General features: G+C 46.0%; 1 protein-coding gene and 1 pseudogene across 2 annotated transcripts; one reads left to right on the top strand and one right to left on the bottom strand.

Annotated features, from left to right (window-relative positions):
- Positions 1–2,322: 2,322 nt before the first annotated feature.
- LOC110507262 lies at positions 2,323–3,572 on the top strand (annotated as a pseudogene).
- A 1,797-nt stretch (positions 3,573–5,369) lies between these two features.
- LOC110507560 (TRPM8 channel-associated factor homolog) lies at positions 5,370–14,049 on the bottom strand. Of its 2 annotated transcripts, XM_021587625.2 has the most exons (9): positions 13,915–14,049; positions 11,092–11,205; positions 10,226–10,878; positions 8,958–9,949; positions 8,594–8,688; positions 8,247–8,460; positions 7,040–7,276; positions 6,207–6,544; positions 5,370–5,995 (listed from the first exon to the last, which is right to left on the bottom strand). In XM_021587625.2, exons 3-9 carry the CDS (start codon positions 10,852–10,854, stop codon positions 5,753–5,755), a joined length of 2,748 nt encoding a protein of 915 aa, XP_021443300.1. In that variant the 5' UTR covers positions 10,855–10,878; positions 11,092–11,205; positions 13,915–14,049; the 3' UTR covers positions 5,370–5,752. The 2 variants fall into 2 exon arrangements, with proteins under 2 accessions (XP_021443300.1, XP_036821068.1); XM_036965173.1 differs by lacking the exon at positions 11,092–11,205 and having other exon boundaries at positions 5,753–5,995; positions 13,915–14,029.
- Positions 14,050–14,075: the final 26 nt, after the last annotated feature.

Below are 14,075 nucleotides of genomic sequence, written 5' to 3'. Positions count from 1 at the left end.
AGAACTTTTAAAGTTTCTTCAAGTGCAGTCGCAAAAACCATCAAGTGCTATGATGAAACTGTCTTTCATGAGGACCACCACAGGAAAGGAAGACCCAGAGTTACCTCTGCTGCAGAGGATAAGTTCATTAGAGTTACCAGCCTCAGAAATTGCAGCCATAATAAATGCTTCACAGAGTTCAAGTGACAGACACATCTCAACATCTTGTGGGGCTTCCGAGTGGCGCAGCAATCTAAGGCACTTCATCTCAGCGCTAGAGGTGTCACTACAGGCACCCTGTTTCGATTACAGTCTGTATCACAACTGGCTGTGATTGGGAGTCCCATAGGGTGGCGTACAATTGGCCCAGCATCATCTGGGTTTGGCCCGTGTAGGCCGTCATTGTAAATAAGAATTTGTTCTTAACTGACTTGCTAAATGTATGGCCTTCATGGTTGAATTTCTTCAAAGAAACCACTACTAAAGGACATCAATAAGAAGAAGAGACTTGCTTGGGCCAAGAAACACGAGCAATGGACATTAGACCGGTGGAAATCTGTCCTTTGGTCTGATGAGTCCAAATGTGAGATTTTTGGTACTGTGTCTTTGCAAGACGCAGAGTAGGTGAAATGATGATCTCCGCATGTGTGGTTCCCACCGTGAAGCATGGAGGAGGTGTGAGGGTGCTTTGCTGGTGACATTGTGATTTATTTAGAATCCAAGGCACACTTAAGCAGTATGGCGACTAGAGCATTCTGCAGCGATACGCCATCCCATCTGGTTGCTCTTAGTGGGACTATCATTTGTTTTTCAACAGGACAATGAACCAACAAACCTCCAGGCTGTGTAAGAGCTATTTGATCAAGAAGGAGAGTGATGGAGTGCTGCATCAGATTATCTTGCCTCCACAATCACTCGACCTCAACCCAATTGAGATGGTTTGGGATGAGTTGGAATTCAGAGTGAAGGAAAAGTTGCCAACAAGTGCTCAGCTTATGTGGGAACTCCTTCAAGACTGTTGGAAAAGCCTTCCAGGTGAAGCTGGTTGAGAGAATGCCATGAGTGTGCAAAGCTGTCATCAACGGCAATCAAGGCTACTTTGAAGAATCTCAAATATAAAGTCTATTTTTATTTGTTTAACACTTTTTTGGTTACTACATGATTCCATATGTTTCTTCACTATTATTCTACAATGAAGAAAATAATAAAAAAATAGGTAGGTGTTTGCACACTTTTGACTGGTACTGCACATTGCTCTATAATTTTTCGGATTTAAAAATGTCAACTAAAATGTCAATTAATGTTACCAGAACTATCTGCACTGACCACACATTTACTAGACTTTACATACAGTGCATTCAGAAAGTATTCAGACCCCTTGACTTTTTCCACATGATTACGTTACAGCCTTATTCTAAAATGTATTAAATGAGATTTTTTTCCTCATCAATCTACACAATACCCCATAACGACAAAGCAGAAACAGGTTTTTCAAAATGTTTGCAAATGTATACAAAGAAAAACGGAAATATCACATTTACATACAGGTAGGTATTCAGACCCTTTACACAGTACTTTGTTAAAGCACCTTTGGCAGTGATTATAGGCTCGAGTTTTCTTCGGCATGATGCTGCAAGCTTGGCACACTAGTATTTTGGGAGTTACTCCCATTCCTCTCTGCAGATCCTCTCAAGCTCTGTCAGGTTGGATGGGGAGTGTTGCTGCACAGCTATTTTCAGATCTCTCCAGAGATGTTAGATCAGGTTCAAGTCCAGGCTCTTGCTGGGCCACTCAAGGACATTCAGAGACTTGCCCCGAAGTCACTCCTGTGTTGTCTTGGCTGTGTGCTTAGTGTTGTTGTCCTGTTGGAAGGTGAACCTTCACCCCAGTCTGAGGTCCTAAGGTCTTTGGAGCAGGTTTTCATCAAGGATCTCTCTGTACTTCGCTCTGTTCATATTTGCCTCGATCCTGGCTATTCTTCTAGTCCATGCCACTGTAAAACATCCCCATAGCATGACCCTGCCACCACCATGCTTCACCGTAGGGATGGTGCCAGGTTTCCTCCAGATGTGACGCTTGGCATTCAGGTCAAAGTGTTCAATCTTGGTTTCATCAAAAGCAGAACAGCTGGTCTATGTAACACCACCTGAGAGAACCATGTACATTTGGATCTACCCAGACACTGTGACCTGCTGGTTAAAGAGGCTATAGGGGTTCAACCATTGGGCTCTGCTTCAGAGGCATAGCTTGGTGCAGGACAGGTGAGTGGGAAGACAGCTAGTTGTGACCAGAGAACACGAGGAGAAAGCAATCAACTAGAAAGTAGGAACATCCCATCCAATGATGCCGATCCCAATAGCCCTGTCTGTATTCCTGGCTGGAACCCTGTCCCTTGTTGAGGGGGATGTGATGGCCAACTTCGAGGACATCCCAGAGTGTGTGGAGTATTTTTACCAGGGAAGGTACTAGGCTGGGGCGCTGACTCCCCCGGTGCTGCCCGCCTGTGCCAGCGCTTCTACAACAGGTACCACTTTGCCACGCTGTACGACACCAACCACCGCATTGCTGTGTATTCAGCCTACCGCTTCCAGCCCAGCAACGGAGGAGGCAGGGAGAAACGCTGGTTTGTGGAGCCACAGGTGGGTCATGAGAACAGGGCAGATGTGTCTGTGGCTAGAAACAGACATGCCATAGGACGGTCTCCTCAACAACTCACATCAATAACTCTATGTTGGTGACACAAATTGAAAAAGGCTCTAGATCATCATATTTGTTGTGTCCTGTGTTGTACGATACGGAGGCAGATTGTTGCCTAAATAAATTGGGGGAAAAAACATTGAAATAAACTGAGATGCCTAAAAATGTTTCAAGACAAATTATATTTTCTGTTTGAATTGATCTAAAACTTTGGGTTGTAACAGCAGTTTATTTTCAATCCCAGCCCGTGGGGTGGAGAGATGAAGGATGGGTACTGGCTGGGGAAAGATCACCCTGGGGTTTACCTGGGTGAGAGAAAGGCGCTCAACGAGGACTACACCCACTCTGACAAATTGCTTGAACCTACAATCTATCTCTCCTTTTTCCTCTCTTCTTAATCTCACACGGTCACCCACTTCCTTTTCCCCCCCCAGTTGTAACGCCACCTTCACCCTGACCAACGTGGTGCCCCAGAACCCCAAGCTCAACCAGAACGCCTGGGCCCGCCACGAGTCCCAGCTCACCGACCTGTTCAAGGCCCAGTGCGCCCAGGCCTACGTGCTGGTGGGCGCCATCCCCTCCACAGACAACTGGATTGTCAATGACAACATCCGACGCGTCAACATCCCAGAGTACATCAGGAACTGCTACTGCTGTGTGGACAACAACGGTGAGCCTGTCCATAGCGGTGGTGCCACCACCCTCAACACTGAGCAGAACTGAGTGGACCAGCGCTCACTGCTGGAGCTGAACGGTTTCCTACAGCAGTACTCTAAACAGGGGACTTGTTTCACAACAACTGCCAAGCAGTGACGGAGAAGTAGTATCCCACTCATGCGTTTCTATTCATGATTTGACAGTGGCGAAGTGAGCTAAAACTACTTCACATACCAGTACCAGTCCTTCAGCCAGGTCCTGCTTCCTACTGTGAAAATGTAATTATGAACTACAGTGAATGAATAAAGAACTATGTTTGGAGAGATTTATTATTCTTTATACAGTGGGGAGAACAAGTATTTGATACACTGCCGATTTTGCAGGTTTTCCTACTTACAAAGCATGTAGAGGTCTGTAATTTTTTATCATAGGTACACTTCAACTGTGAGAGATGGAATCTAAAACAAAAATCCAGAAAATCACATTGTATGATTTTTAAGTAATTAATTTGCATTTTATTGCATGACATAAGTATATGATACATCAGAAAAGCAGAACTTAATATTTGGTACAGAAAACTTTGTTCGCAATTACAGAGATCATACGTTTCCTGTAGTTCTTGACCAGGTTTGCACACACTGCAGCAGGGATTTTGGCCCACTCCTCCATACAGACCTTCTCCAGATCCTTCAGGTTTCGGGGCTGTCGCTGGGCAATACGGACTTTCAGCTCCCTCCAAAGATTTTCTATTGGGTTCAGGTCTGGAGACTGGCTAGGCCACTCCAGGACCTTGAGATGATTCTTACGGAGCCACTCCTTAGTTGCCCTGGCTGTGTGTTTCGGCTCGTTGTCATGCTGGAAGACCCAGCCACGACCCATCTTCAATGCTCTTACTGAGGGAAGGAGTTGGTTGGCCAAGATCTCGCGATACATGGCCCCATCCATCCTCCCCTCAATACGGTGCAGTCGTCCTGTCCCCTTTGCAGAAAAGCATCCCCAAAGAATGATGTTTCCACCTCCATGCTTCACGGTTGGGATGGTGTTCTTGGGGTTGTACTCATCCTTCATCTTCCTCCAAACACCGCGAGTGGAGTTTAGACCAAAAAGCTCTATTTTTGTCTCATCAGACCACATGACCTTCTCCCATTCCTCCTCTGGATCATCCAGATGGTCATTGGCAAACTTCAGACGGGCCTGGACATGCGCTGGCTTGAGCAGCGCTGCAGGATTTTAATCCATGACGGCGTAGTGTGTTACTAATGGTTTTCTTTGAGACTGTGGTCCCAGCTCTCTTCAGGTCGTTGATCAGGTCCTGCCGTGTAGTTCTGGGCTGATCCCTCACCTTCCTTGTGATCATTGATGCCCCACGAGGTGAGATCTTGCATGGAGCCCCAGACCGAGGGTGATTGACCGTCATCTTGAACTTCTTCCATTTTCTAATAATTGCGCCAACAGTTGCTGCCTTCTCACCAAGCTGCTTGCCTATTGTCCTGTAGCCCATCCCAGCCTTGTCCAGGTCTACAATTGTAACCCTGATGTCCTTACACAGCTCTCTGGTCTTGGCCATTGTGGAGAGGTTGGAGTCTGTTTGATTGATTGTGTGTACAGGTGTATTTTATACATGTAGGAGTTCAAACAGGTGCAGTTAATACAGGTAATGAGTGGAGAACAGGCTTCTTAAAGAACAACAACTAACAGGTCTGTGAGAGCCGGAATTCTTACTGGTTGGTAGGTGATCAAATACTTATGTCATGCAATAAAATGCAAATGAATTACTTAAAAATCATACAATGTAATTTTCTGGATTTTTGTTTTAGATTCCGTCTCTCACAGTTGAAGTGCACCTATGATAAAAATGACAGACCTCTACATGCTTTGTAAGTAGGAAAACCTGCAAAATCGGCAGTGTATCAAATACTTGTTCTCCACACTGCATGTGCTTTCTAGGAATAAGTGAGAATAATATAATAATACAAATTAAGTAACAAGTGGTACACTTATATAGCTTTGTATACAGTATCAAAAACATATGCGACTTCAGAATAAGGTGCTTTATTGGGCACATAACTACATTTGGAATGAAATAGACCCTGTAAAACATCCGACTTATGATGAATAAGGCACTTGCGCGGACTCTTCTGAAGTGCACTAGAATATACAATTGCATTTATAGCCAACAATAGACCCAATCTCCTCAGCCAGCCCTTTGTGATGACTTCAAAAACCGTTATAATTATTTATTTCTTTGCACAGTAGACGCAACCATGATTGTTGCAGTAGCATTTCTACACCAGGCCAGCAAAGTCCTAATCAACACTCCTTTACCTTAACCCGTCACCAGACGGTACCTACCCTTCACCAGCAATCCCTGACCTGTGACCTCTGACCCCCAATTTAAGGGTGTGACCTCCCCTATAGGTCAGCCATACTGGGCCATAGGGTGGTCGCTCCACACCGGCATGTTAGAGAGCTTTTCCTCTGTAGCGGGCTCAATGGGCCAGCCCCAGGCCTTGAAGAAAGGAGCCAGGTTCCTCTCGACCGCCAGGGAGAAGGTCTCAGCATACAGGTTCATCTTTCCCTGGTTGTCTTTGGGCACGTTCTGCATGGTATGGTAGGCAGCAAACACCTTCTTGAAGGCGTCCCAGCCAAACTGGTCCTGGAGCTGGTGGGAAGGAGGACAACGAAGAGAAACTGTTTACACAAACTCAACCCTAGATAAAGTAAAAACATTTTTTAGATGTTTTACTGTTGCATCTATGCTTTCCTGTCTAACTACACATGCCTTTTCACAAGCACTAATTGTAGGGTTTGTACACAACATACTCTGCAGCAGGGCGTACTATACAGTATACGTCACTACAATCTCATGTCACCTGCATGTAGGTCTCCAGTGCCACCCACATGTCCCAGCTGGCCAGATTCCTGCCCCCTTTAGCGTACCCCTCGGCACGGCTCTGTCGGTTGGCCAGCGCCATGTTGGGGTGGGCCTGATCCCGTTTCACCCCCAACACCTCCTCGTGCACGTACACTGACCACAGGTTACACGTGCACTCAGTGGTGTGCGAGGGGAACTCCCAGACTCCTCTCTGCTGGTTGTGACCCAGCTCGTGGATGGCTCCCCACAGGCCCGAGCTGCGGGCTGCCACAGGGTTCACCAGGTTTGGGGCGGAGGAGGATTGTATCATGATAGGGTAGCCTGCATGCATGAAACCTGTAGGGGGGGAAGGGAGAGAGGAAGGAGATGGTCTAATTAATGTCTGGATACTAACAGGGCAGAGGTTGTGCAGCCCACTGCTATACACTCTTTAAAATAAGGGTTCCAAACGGGTTCTGTGTCTGTCCCCATGGGAGAATACTTTTTGGTTCCACGTAGCTCTGTGGAAAGGGTTCTACATGGAAGCAAAAAGGGTTCTACCTGGAACCCTATGGGGACAGCCAAATAAATATTTTTTTCTCCTAAGAGTGTAGGTTACTTGCGTACAACACATTTTCTACAGCACAACAACTTACTCACTTAGAAACTGTATAGGTACTGTCCTACCTGACTCAAAATACATATACATTTTTTGGGGGGATATGTCTTTTCAGATAATCTCTCTTTTTCCTGTTCATATCCAGCAATGACACAATCCCTGGTTCCCTACCATAGTCAATTCCAGTCAAGACTGTTTGTCCATGCTAAGAAATAAGAGGGACAGACGCTGACCATGGGAAATCTGGACGTCGGCCACGAAGCGCTCCTTGCGTGGGAACTTGGCGGGGACGGCAGCCAGGTCAGCTATTCCCCTCATGATGTCATCCCAGAGAGCTGCCACCAGGTCAGGCCGATCCAGACCTCGGACCACGTCGGAGTGGACGGTCAGGATGATGTTCTCAAACTCCATCTCTGCCCAGGGGGACGGGGCAGTCCGCAGAACTGCCCAGTCTGCAGGCGTGGTCACCCCTAGAGACAGGAGAGAGGCAAGGGTTGGAGGAAAATACAGGATCATTTGACAGAATTGATCATTTTAATGAGGTGTTATGAGTGAGGTTTAGTGAGGTGCTGTGTGTGTCTTCATGATCAGTCAATCAATCTCATTTCAGCTTGGTATGCCAATTAGAGGTAACAGATAAGCCTAGCATAGGTGATCAACATACATTAAATGGCCTTCATGATGACTATTACCAGACACATCTTTGGGACAGTGTGATTTCCCACAATGATGAGTAGCACATTGCAAATCCATTCTCATAACAGCAGGGATTCAGCTTCAGTTTTAGTAACACAGCTGCAATGACAGTCTATCTGAGAGCATAGCTGTTCTCAGCTTAGTTCATCTCTGTATTCTACAGATGTTTCATACAGAACAAAGGCTGTGTCATTTCCCCTTTTAATCTGTGGCAGCCTTCATCATTGTACATTCTAAATGGCAACAGCGAGCAGGAAGCAACTCAATTATGTATTAGGAATACATGAATAGCAGATCAGAATACATGAATACAACTCCGAGAAATGAATAAAGATTTGATTCATTTACAAGAAATTGGGTACAAAAAGAGGTTAAAAGATATGAAATATTCTGCCTGGATGAAGTGAAAAGGTTCCCAGACAGATATATTGTAAATGAGTAAATGAGGGGGCTGGATGGAGTAATGGACTTTGTTCTCTTTATGGTGTCTGTATCTTTTATTCACCTGGTATTTATCCACGTTAGTCTCATTGAAATACACTCTCTGTGAAACTTTCTATGAGGCACACACATATAATAAATGGCACACTTATAGTGCATTATAACACTTGCTATAAGTGATCATAACAACTCATGGGTTATATCAACTCATATTTGTAACACCCTTATAATACATCACTTGGATGCATTATAAGACCAAAGTGTAAAATGCATCATAGACTCCCACCTCTCCCACCCACTTACCAGTCTTGTAGTAGGGGGCCGGCACAGCCCCCTGAATAATGACCTCCACCCCCTCCACCTGGGTCTTAGGAGGGGCGATGAGATAGAGGAGACCGCCCCACAGGTTCCACACCTGCATCATCTCTGAGTCTATGGGGAAGCGCTCATGAACCACTGGCGCTCGCTTCAGCTCGTTCGAATTCCCAATGTTGTCAGTCTGACAGCCTATCTGGACCTGATGGTAACAGGGGCATCAGTCAATCAATCAATTCACAGTTCTTGAGGGCTTGATCTCAAAACAAATGAAACATTATTTGATTCAATAGAATTTATAATTATAAGACAAAACAAATAGCAGTATTGGATACCTTCCAGCCCTGGTTGACGATTTGTGGTGGCATGGCCATGTACGTCCTCATCCCAGGGGAAAGGAACAGACCAGTGCTGAGCCACTCCTCTCCGCCTAAGACAATGTTCAGTAGTGGTTATATTCAAACACAACAGAATACAATAGTGAGAGTAAGGTTAGAAACACGTATTACCACGCTAACCAATGAACTTGCATATAAGCAGAGTAGCTATTGTGAAAATTATTTTTTCGCACCCGTTTTAGCTAAGCCATTACTCCTGGTGTGTTTCATATTGGTTCCCAAGACTAAACCATCTCCATTAGACCCATGATCCTCCATTTTAGAGCTCATGTCCCATAAGAGAGAATGAGAGACAACTAACCTGCTGTATTACAGTTGATCCTAACCCTGGCATTGGACAAGGCAGGCATCATGGGCTGGTCCTTGATCAGGTAAGGCAGTAGGGCGTCTGGGTCCTGGCACACCTTGTACACCTCCGCGCCTACACTGAGCAGCAGGTGGTCCTTGGCGCTTATCACCGGACAGCTGTGGCACACCTGGGGGATGCCCGCCTCCTTCAGCACGTCAGTGAGCATGGCCACCACCGAGGTGTACGAGGCACAATCGTGCGCCCGCATGTGCAGGTAATTGGCACAGTCACCGCCAAGCTTCTTCAGACCGGCCTCCTCATGCTCCGTCAGCGCCTCGCCCTGGGTCACGTGACCGGCAAAGCGGCGCAGCAGGTGGCGGAAGTGGAAGCCCTCAGAGCAGGTCTGACCCGGGACTGGGGCCTTGTAGCAGCCTGCATCCAGAGTGTTCCCCAACAGGCTGAGGCCCATCTTGTTGAGGATGCGGTTGCCTGCGTACCCTGTCATGGCTTTGTGGCCCGGGTTGGCCTGGGCCCAGTACCAGGCGTGGCCCCCGATCAGTAGGCCCCCGCCCTCGGCCACAAAGTCCTGGATTTCGTCGGCCTGGGCGTCGCTGTAGGAGGTGCAGACATAGACGCTGAGCTCCTTCCTGAAGCCGCTCTTCTCACAGCGGAGGCCAGACTTGCTCAGCAGGGTGTGGGCGGCGCCGAGCTGGGGCAAGACACCTACCAAGGCGTTACGACCCTGATCTAACCAGCGCACGGCATTGAGCATGAAGGGGGACATCTGCTCTCGGCCCAAGTATCCCTCGTGGGTGACCACGATGACTCGGCCCTGACCGTAGTATGCCCCGGCCAGAAAGGCCCTGCCGTCCTTTGTGGTGCCAATGGGGAATGCCAGAGGGCCGTGTACCAGCACCTCTGAGCAAATAGCCCCGCCCTGGATATCAAACTCAGTCACGCCCTCCAGCAGGAACTCCAGGTCATCCTTGAAGTCCATGCTCATCCTAGGGAAAGAAGAGAGTGAACGTGTAGGTATGATTTGACAACTTAAGACATAAAAATAGCTCAAATAAACAATTGATTAAACATGTATTTAACCAGGTGATTTCTGGAGTTAAATAAACTCCGCTTTCTTGTTTTGTTTTTTACACCTGGTTATAGGAGGTGGTGATTTGAGGCAGAAAATACCACCATGTATACATTTCCGTTTTACTACATTATCTCTATATTAATATGCCACCACCTTTTTCTCTTCTCTCTATGAAGTGCCAAATACTTACGCCACAGCCAGCCAGCTGGAAGGGATCTGTGGAGGCACAGGGAGAGTACCCAGCTCCCCAGGGTGCTCCGAGAAGTAGATGCCAGCCACGCTGGACACCTTGTTCCCAGGGAAACCCAGCAGGGTGTTCTGTTTGGGTCCCTCGGCCCAGCTACACGCCTGGCCAGCCATCAGCAGCCCACCTCCCGCCTTCAGGAACTCTACCAGCTCCTTCACCTCTGGGCCCACGCAGTACGCATCTGTCACATACACTCCCAGGCCCTCGCAGAAGCCCCCTACCTTGGGTTGGAGGCTGGAGTAGCTCAGATTGTCGGCCACGGCCTTACAGCTCTGGTGGACGCCCACGGTCGTGCTGTCACAGGACGAGCCTGTCAGCCAGGTCAGCGCATTCTCCACCAGGGCAGGAAATGCAGTGAGGTAACCCTCGTGACCCAGCACCACCACCCGGCCTCGGCCGTAGAATGAGGCAGCCATCAGGACCTGGCCACAGGCGTTCATGGCCAGTGGGAAGGCTTGGTCGCCGATCAGTACTAAGTCGCTGGGTATGTTTGGCCCGTTGAGGTCCAGCTCCTTGACCCCCCTCATCACGGCAGTGTAGGCCTCCTCACGTAACATGCTGCTTTGGGTCATGGCTTAGTCTGTGGGCTGACGATCCTATTGGTGGTGGAGAAAAAAAGGATTTTAAATGACAGATATGTTTAAAACAGTATAAGTACTGGAGGTTGACAATCCAGTCCATGTACAACTCTTTTCAAACTGTTGCTAGGAAATAAAATAAAAATAAAATAAAATTTTACTCTGCGGTAATCTCTACAACAAAAGCATCATAAATAGTTCAGAACAAACAACGGCATCTGTAAAACCTACCTAGAAACAAAGGAAAACCAACAGCTGAAGATCAGTGTCAAGCCAAAAATGGAGTTCAGAGCAAGCAGAGCAGCAAGCTGTGTTACATTCTACTGAGCAAACCTGGGGCACAGTCTGAATGAAGGGAAGAAAGAGATCATCACATCAGCAAAACAAGTTAAAGGAGCAGGGAGGGTCATGTGTGTGGCCAATGACTGGCCACTGTGACCTGAGCAGACAGGGCAGGGGAAAGGCAGGCATCTGTCAACAGTGAGTCTGTATGAATACAGTGTGCTCACATGGGTGGAGTCAGCCAATTACCAGAAGGGTTGCCTAATACATCAGACTGAAACTAAGTCGCCCTAAAAAAGAAGCCAGAATGATGAATACAATGATATTTAAACTGACTTTCCCAGATGTCCGTGGTGTTGGTCCTTTTGATGATAGGAAGTGAAGATAAGATGTCCATAGGAAAGTATTATTAACCTGACTTTTTGGGGCACCGGTTTGGCTCTGTCGGCTTGTATTTCCAGTATGTATTTTTAATCTCTGATGCATTGCCCTGCCCTGCCCCTTCTCCCTCACTAACTTTAAGCATCAACTATCAGAGCAGCTCACAGATCACTGCACCTGTACATAGCCCATCTGTAAATAGCCCAGCCAACTACCTCATCCCCATATTGTTAATTATTTATTTTTGCTCCTTTGCACCCAAGTATTTCTACTTGCACATTCATCCTCTGCACATCTATCACTCCAGTGTTTATTTTCTAAATTGTAATTACTTCGCCACTTCGGCCTATTTATTGCCTTACCTCCCTAATCTTACCTCATTTGCACACGCTGTACATAGATTTTTTTCCTATTGTCAAATCAAATCAAATTTTATTTGTCACATACACATGGTTAGCATGTTAATGCAAGTGTAGCGAAATGCTTGTGCATCTAGTTCCGACAATGCAGTAATAACCAACAAGTAATCTAACTAACAATTCCAAAACTACTGTCTTATACACAGTGTAAGGGGATAAAGAATATGTACATAAGGATATATGAATGAGTGATGGTACAGAGCAGCATAGGCAGATACAGTAGATGGTATCGAGTACAGTATATACATGAGGTGAGTATGTAAACAAAGTGGCATAGTTAAAGTGGCTAGTGATACATGTATTACATAAGGATGCAGTTGATGATATAGAGTACAGTATATACGTATGCATACGAGATGAATAATGTAGGGTAAGTAACATTATATAAGGTAGCATTGTTTAAAGTGGCTAGTGATATATTTACATCATTTCCCATCAATTCCCATTATTAAAGTGGCTGGAGTTGAGTCAGTGACAGTGTCAGTGTGTTGGCAGCAGCCACTCAATGTTAGTGGTGGCTGTTTAACAGTCTGATGGCCTTGAGATAGAAGCTGTTTTTCAGTCGGTCCCACTCTCGGTCCCAGCTTTGATGCACCTGTACTGACCTCGCCTTCTGGATGATAGCGGGGTGAACAGGCAGTGGCTCGGGTGGTTGATGTCCTTGATGATCTTTATGGCCTTCCTGTAACATCGGGTGGTGTAGGTGTCCTGGAGGGCAGGTAGTTTGCCCCCGGTGATGCGTTGTGCAGACCTCACTACCCTCTACCCTCATACTTATTGGGGTTGAGTAAGTTTTAACAAAACATACAACTCCATGCACAATGAGTACTTTTAACAAACAAAACACCTTTACTGGAAAAACTGCAGATGTAAGCTTTGTATCTGCACATTTCTTCCTGTATTTTTTTTTTTTTTTTTTGTCAAATATTTGGTGGAAATTGTTCAAAGTACTCACTGTGCATATAATTGTGTGGTTTGTTAAACTTTTTTTTTTATACATAAAGTGAAAATCGGAGTATCATTTTAATTCCATTAGTATGGAATTGCCAAACGAACTCCATTAACCTGAACTATCTCTTGAAAACCCTTCTCCGCATGTAACGTTAGGGTTTTCAGCAGTTAATGAAAAAAAAGATAAACTCCTACAGTAAGTGTTGCACAGATCTGCGAGCTGTGTGCCTCTAATTGTCAAACTACACTTCCTCCCAAATTTCGCTTGATTTATGCACAGGTGTTCAGAGCGAGCTAGATAGCTAATTAGCACAGATGGCAGCCTATGTCTTCTGTAAACAAGCGATGTAACATGGAGATAGGGCCTTGTGGGAACACTAACCATATTAAGGAGTGCAGTAATTTAATGTACCCTTTGTTCAACAGAAGACACTATGTCAATATGTGCTAAAGCAGTCCCGATTAGAAGATACTATGTCAATATGTGCTAAAGCAGTTAGCGTCTTTGAATTGGGTAAACCTCGGCTAGTCAGATGTCTGTTTCAACAAACCGGTTTTTCGGCAGGCAGGTATTCTAATAGCACTTCTGAGACTGACTCCACCCATGCGAGCAGTCTTATTGAGGAAAACGAATAGAGGGTATGATGGCAGTGATAAAACATGGGAAAAACAAGCCCACTAGGTTCGGAACCATATATGAGAAGGATGTTTCTAAACGAAAGTGTTTTTGTCACAACCTTTTAAAGTGTTCTGCTTATTTCTCTACAATATTCCATACTTCCTCTTGTGTAGTTGTGTACTGAAAATAACGAGTACACTTTTGAATGACCGATGTGGATGTATTCACCACGCAAAGCTTGGCTTTGGCCCATGCATGACTACATGCATACATGGCTAGCTAGTAGCTAGCGTTTAATTTATAACGCTACATTAGTTATAATCGCTCTTGACTTCAGTCAAATTTGGCATGGTTAATTCACGTTACAGCCATTTTAAAATTACATGTTACGGACACCCTTACGTTATTTGTTGTTCACTACTGTCTCTTGTCTTTGCAGATGCAGCAGTGCACAGTAGTCAGTGCATCCGGAGTTTGTGTCCCACTAGCCGATGGCCCGAGCCGTGATCCTAGGTCGTGGTCCAGAGACTGGAGTTGTTGACAAGAAGTGCTCCCGAAACCAG

This window comes from Oncorhynchus mykiss, chromosome 27, assembly GCF_013265735.2.
Source record: "Oncorhynchus mykiss isolate Arlee chromosome 27, USDA_OmykA_1.1, whole genome shotgun sequence".
NCBI lineage: Eukaryota > Metazoa > Chordata > Actinopteri > Salmoniformes > Salmonidae > Oncorhynchus > Oncorhynchus mykiss.
The sequence above is the reverse complement of the archived record's forward strand: the minus strand, read 5'-3'. Positions and strand labels throughout refer to the sequence as shown.

What these genes read in the sequence shown, in the direction of transcription:
- LOC110507560 (XM_021587625.2), bottom strand. Translation starts at nt 10,854, where the DNA reads ATGACCCAAAGCAGCATGTTACGTGAGGAGGCCTACACTGCCGTGATG. An exon ending in TCGTCAACCAGGGCTGGAAG is followed by an intron (nt 8,461 to 8,593) that starts GTATCCAATACT and finishes TGTTACCATCAG; the next exon opens with GTCCAGATAGGCTGTCAGAC. An exon ending in GGCCCCCTACTACAAGACTG is followed by an intron (nt 7,277 to 8,246) that starts GTAAGTGGGTGG and finishes TCCTGTCTCTAG; the next exon opens with GGGTGACCACGCCTGCAGAC.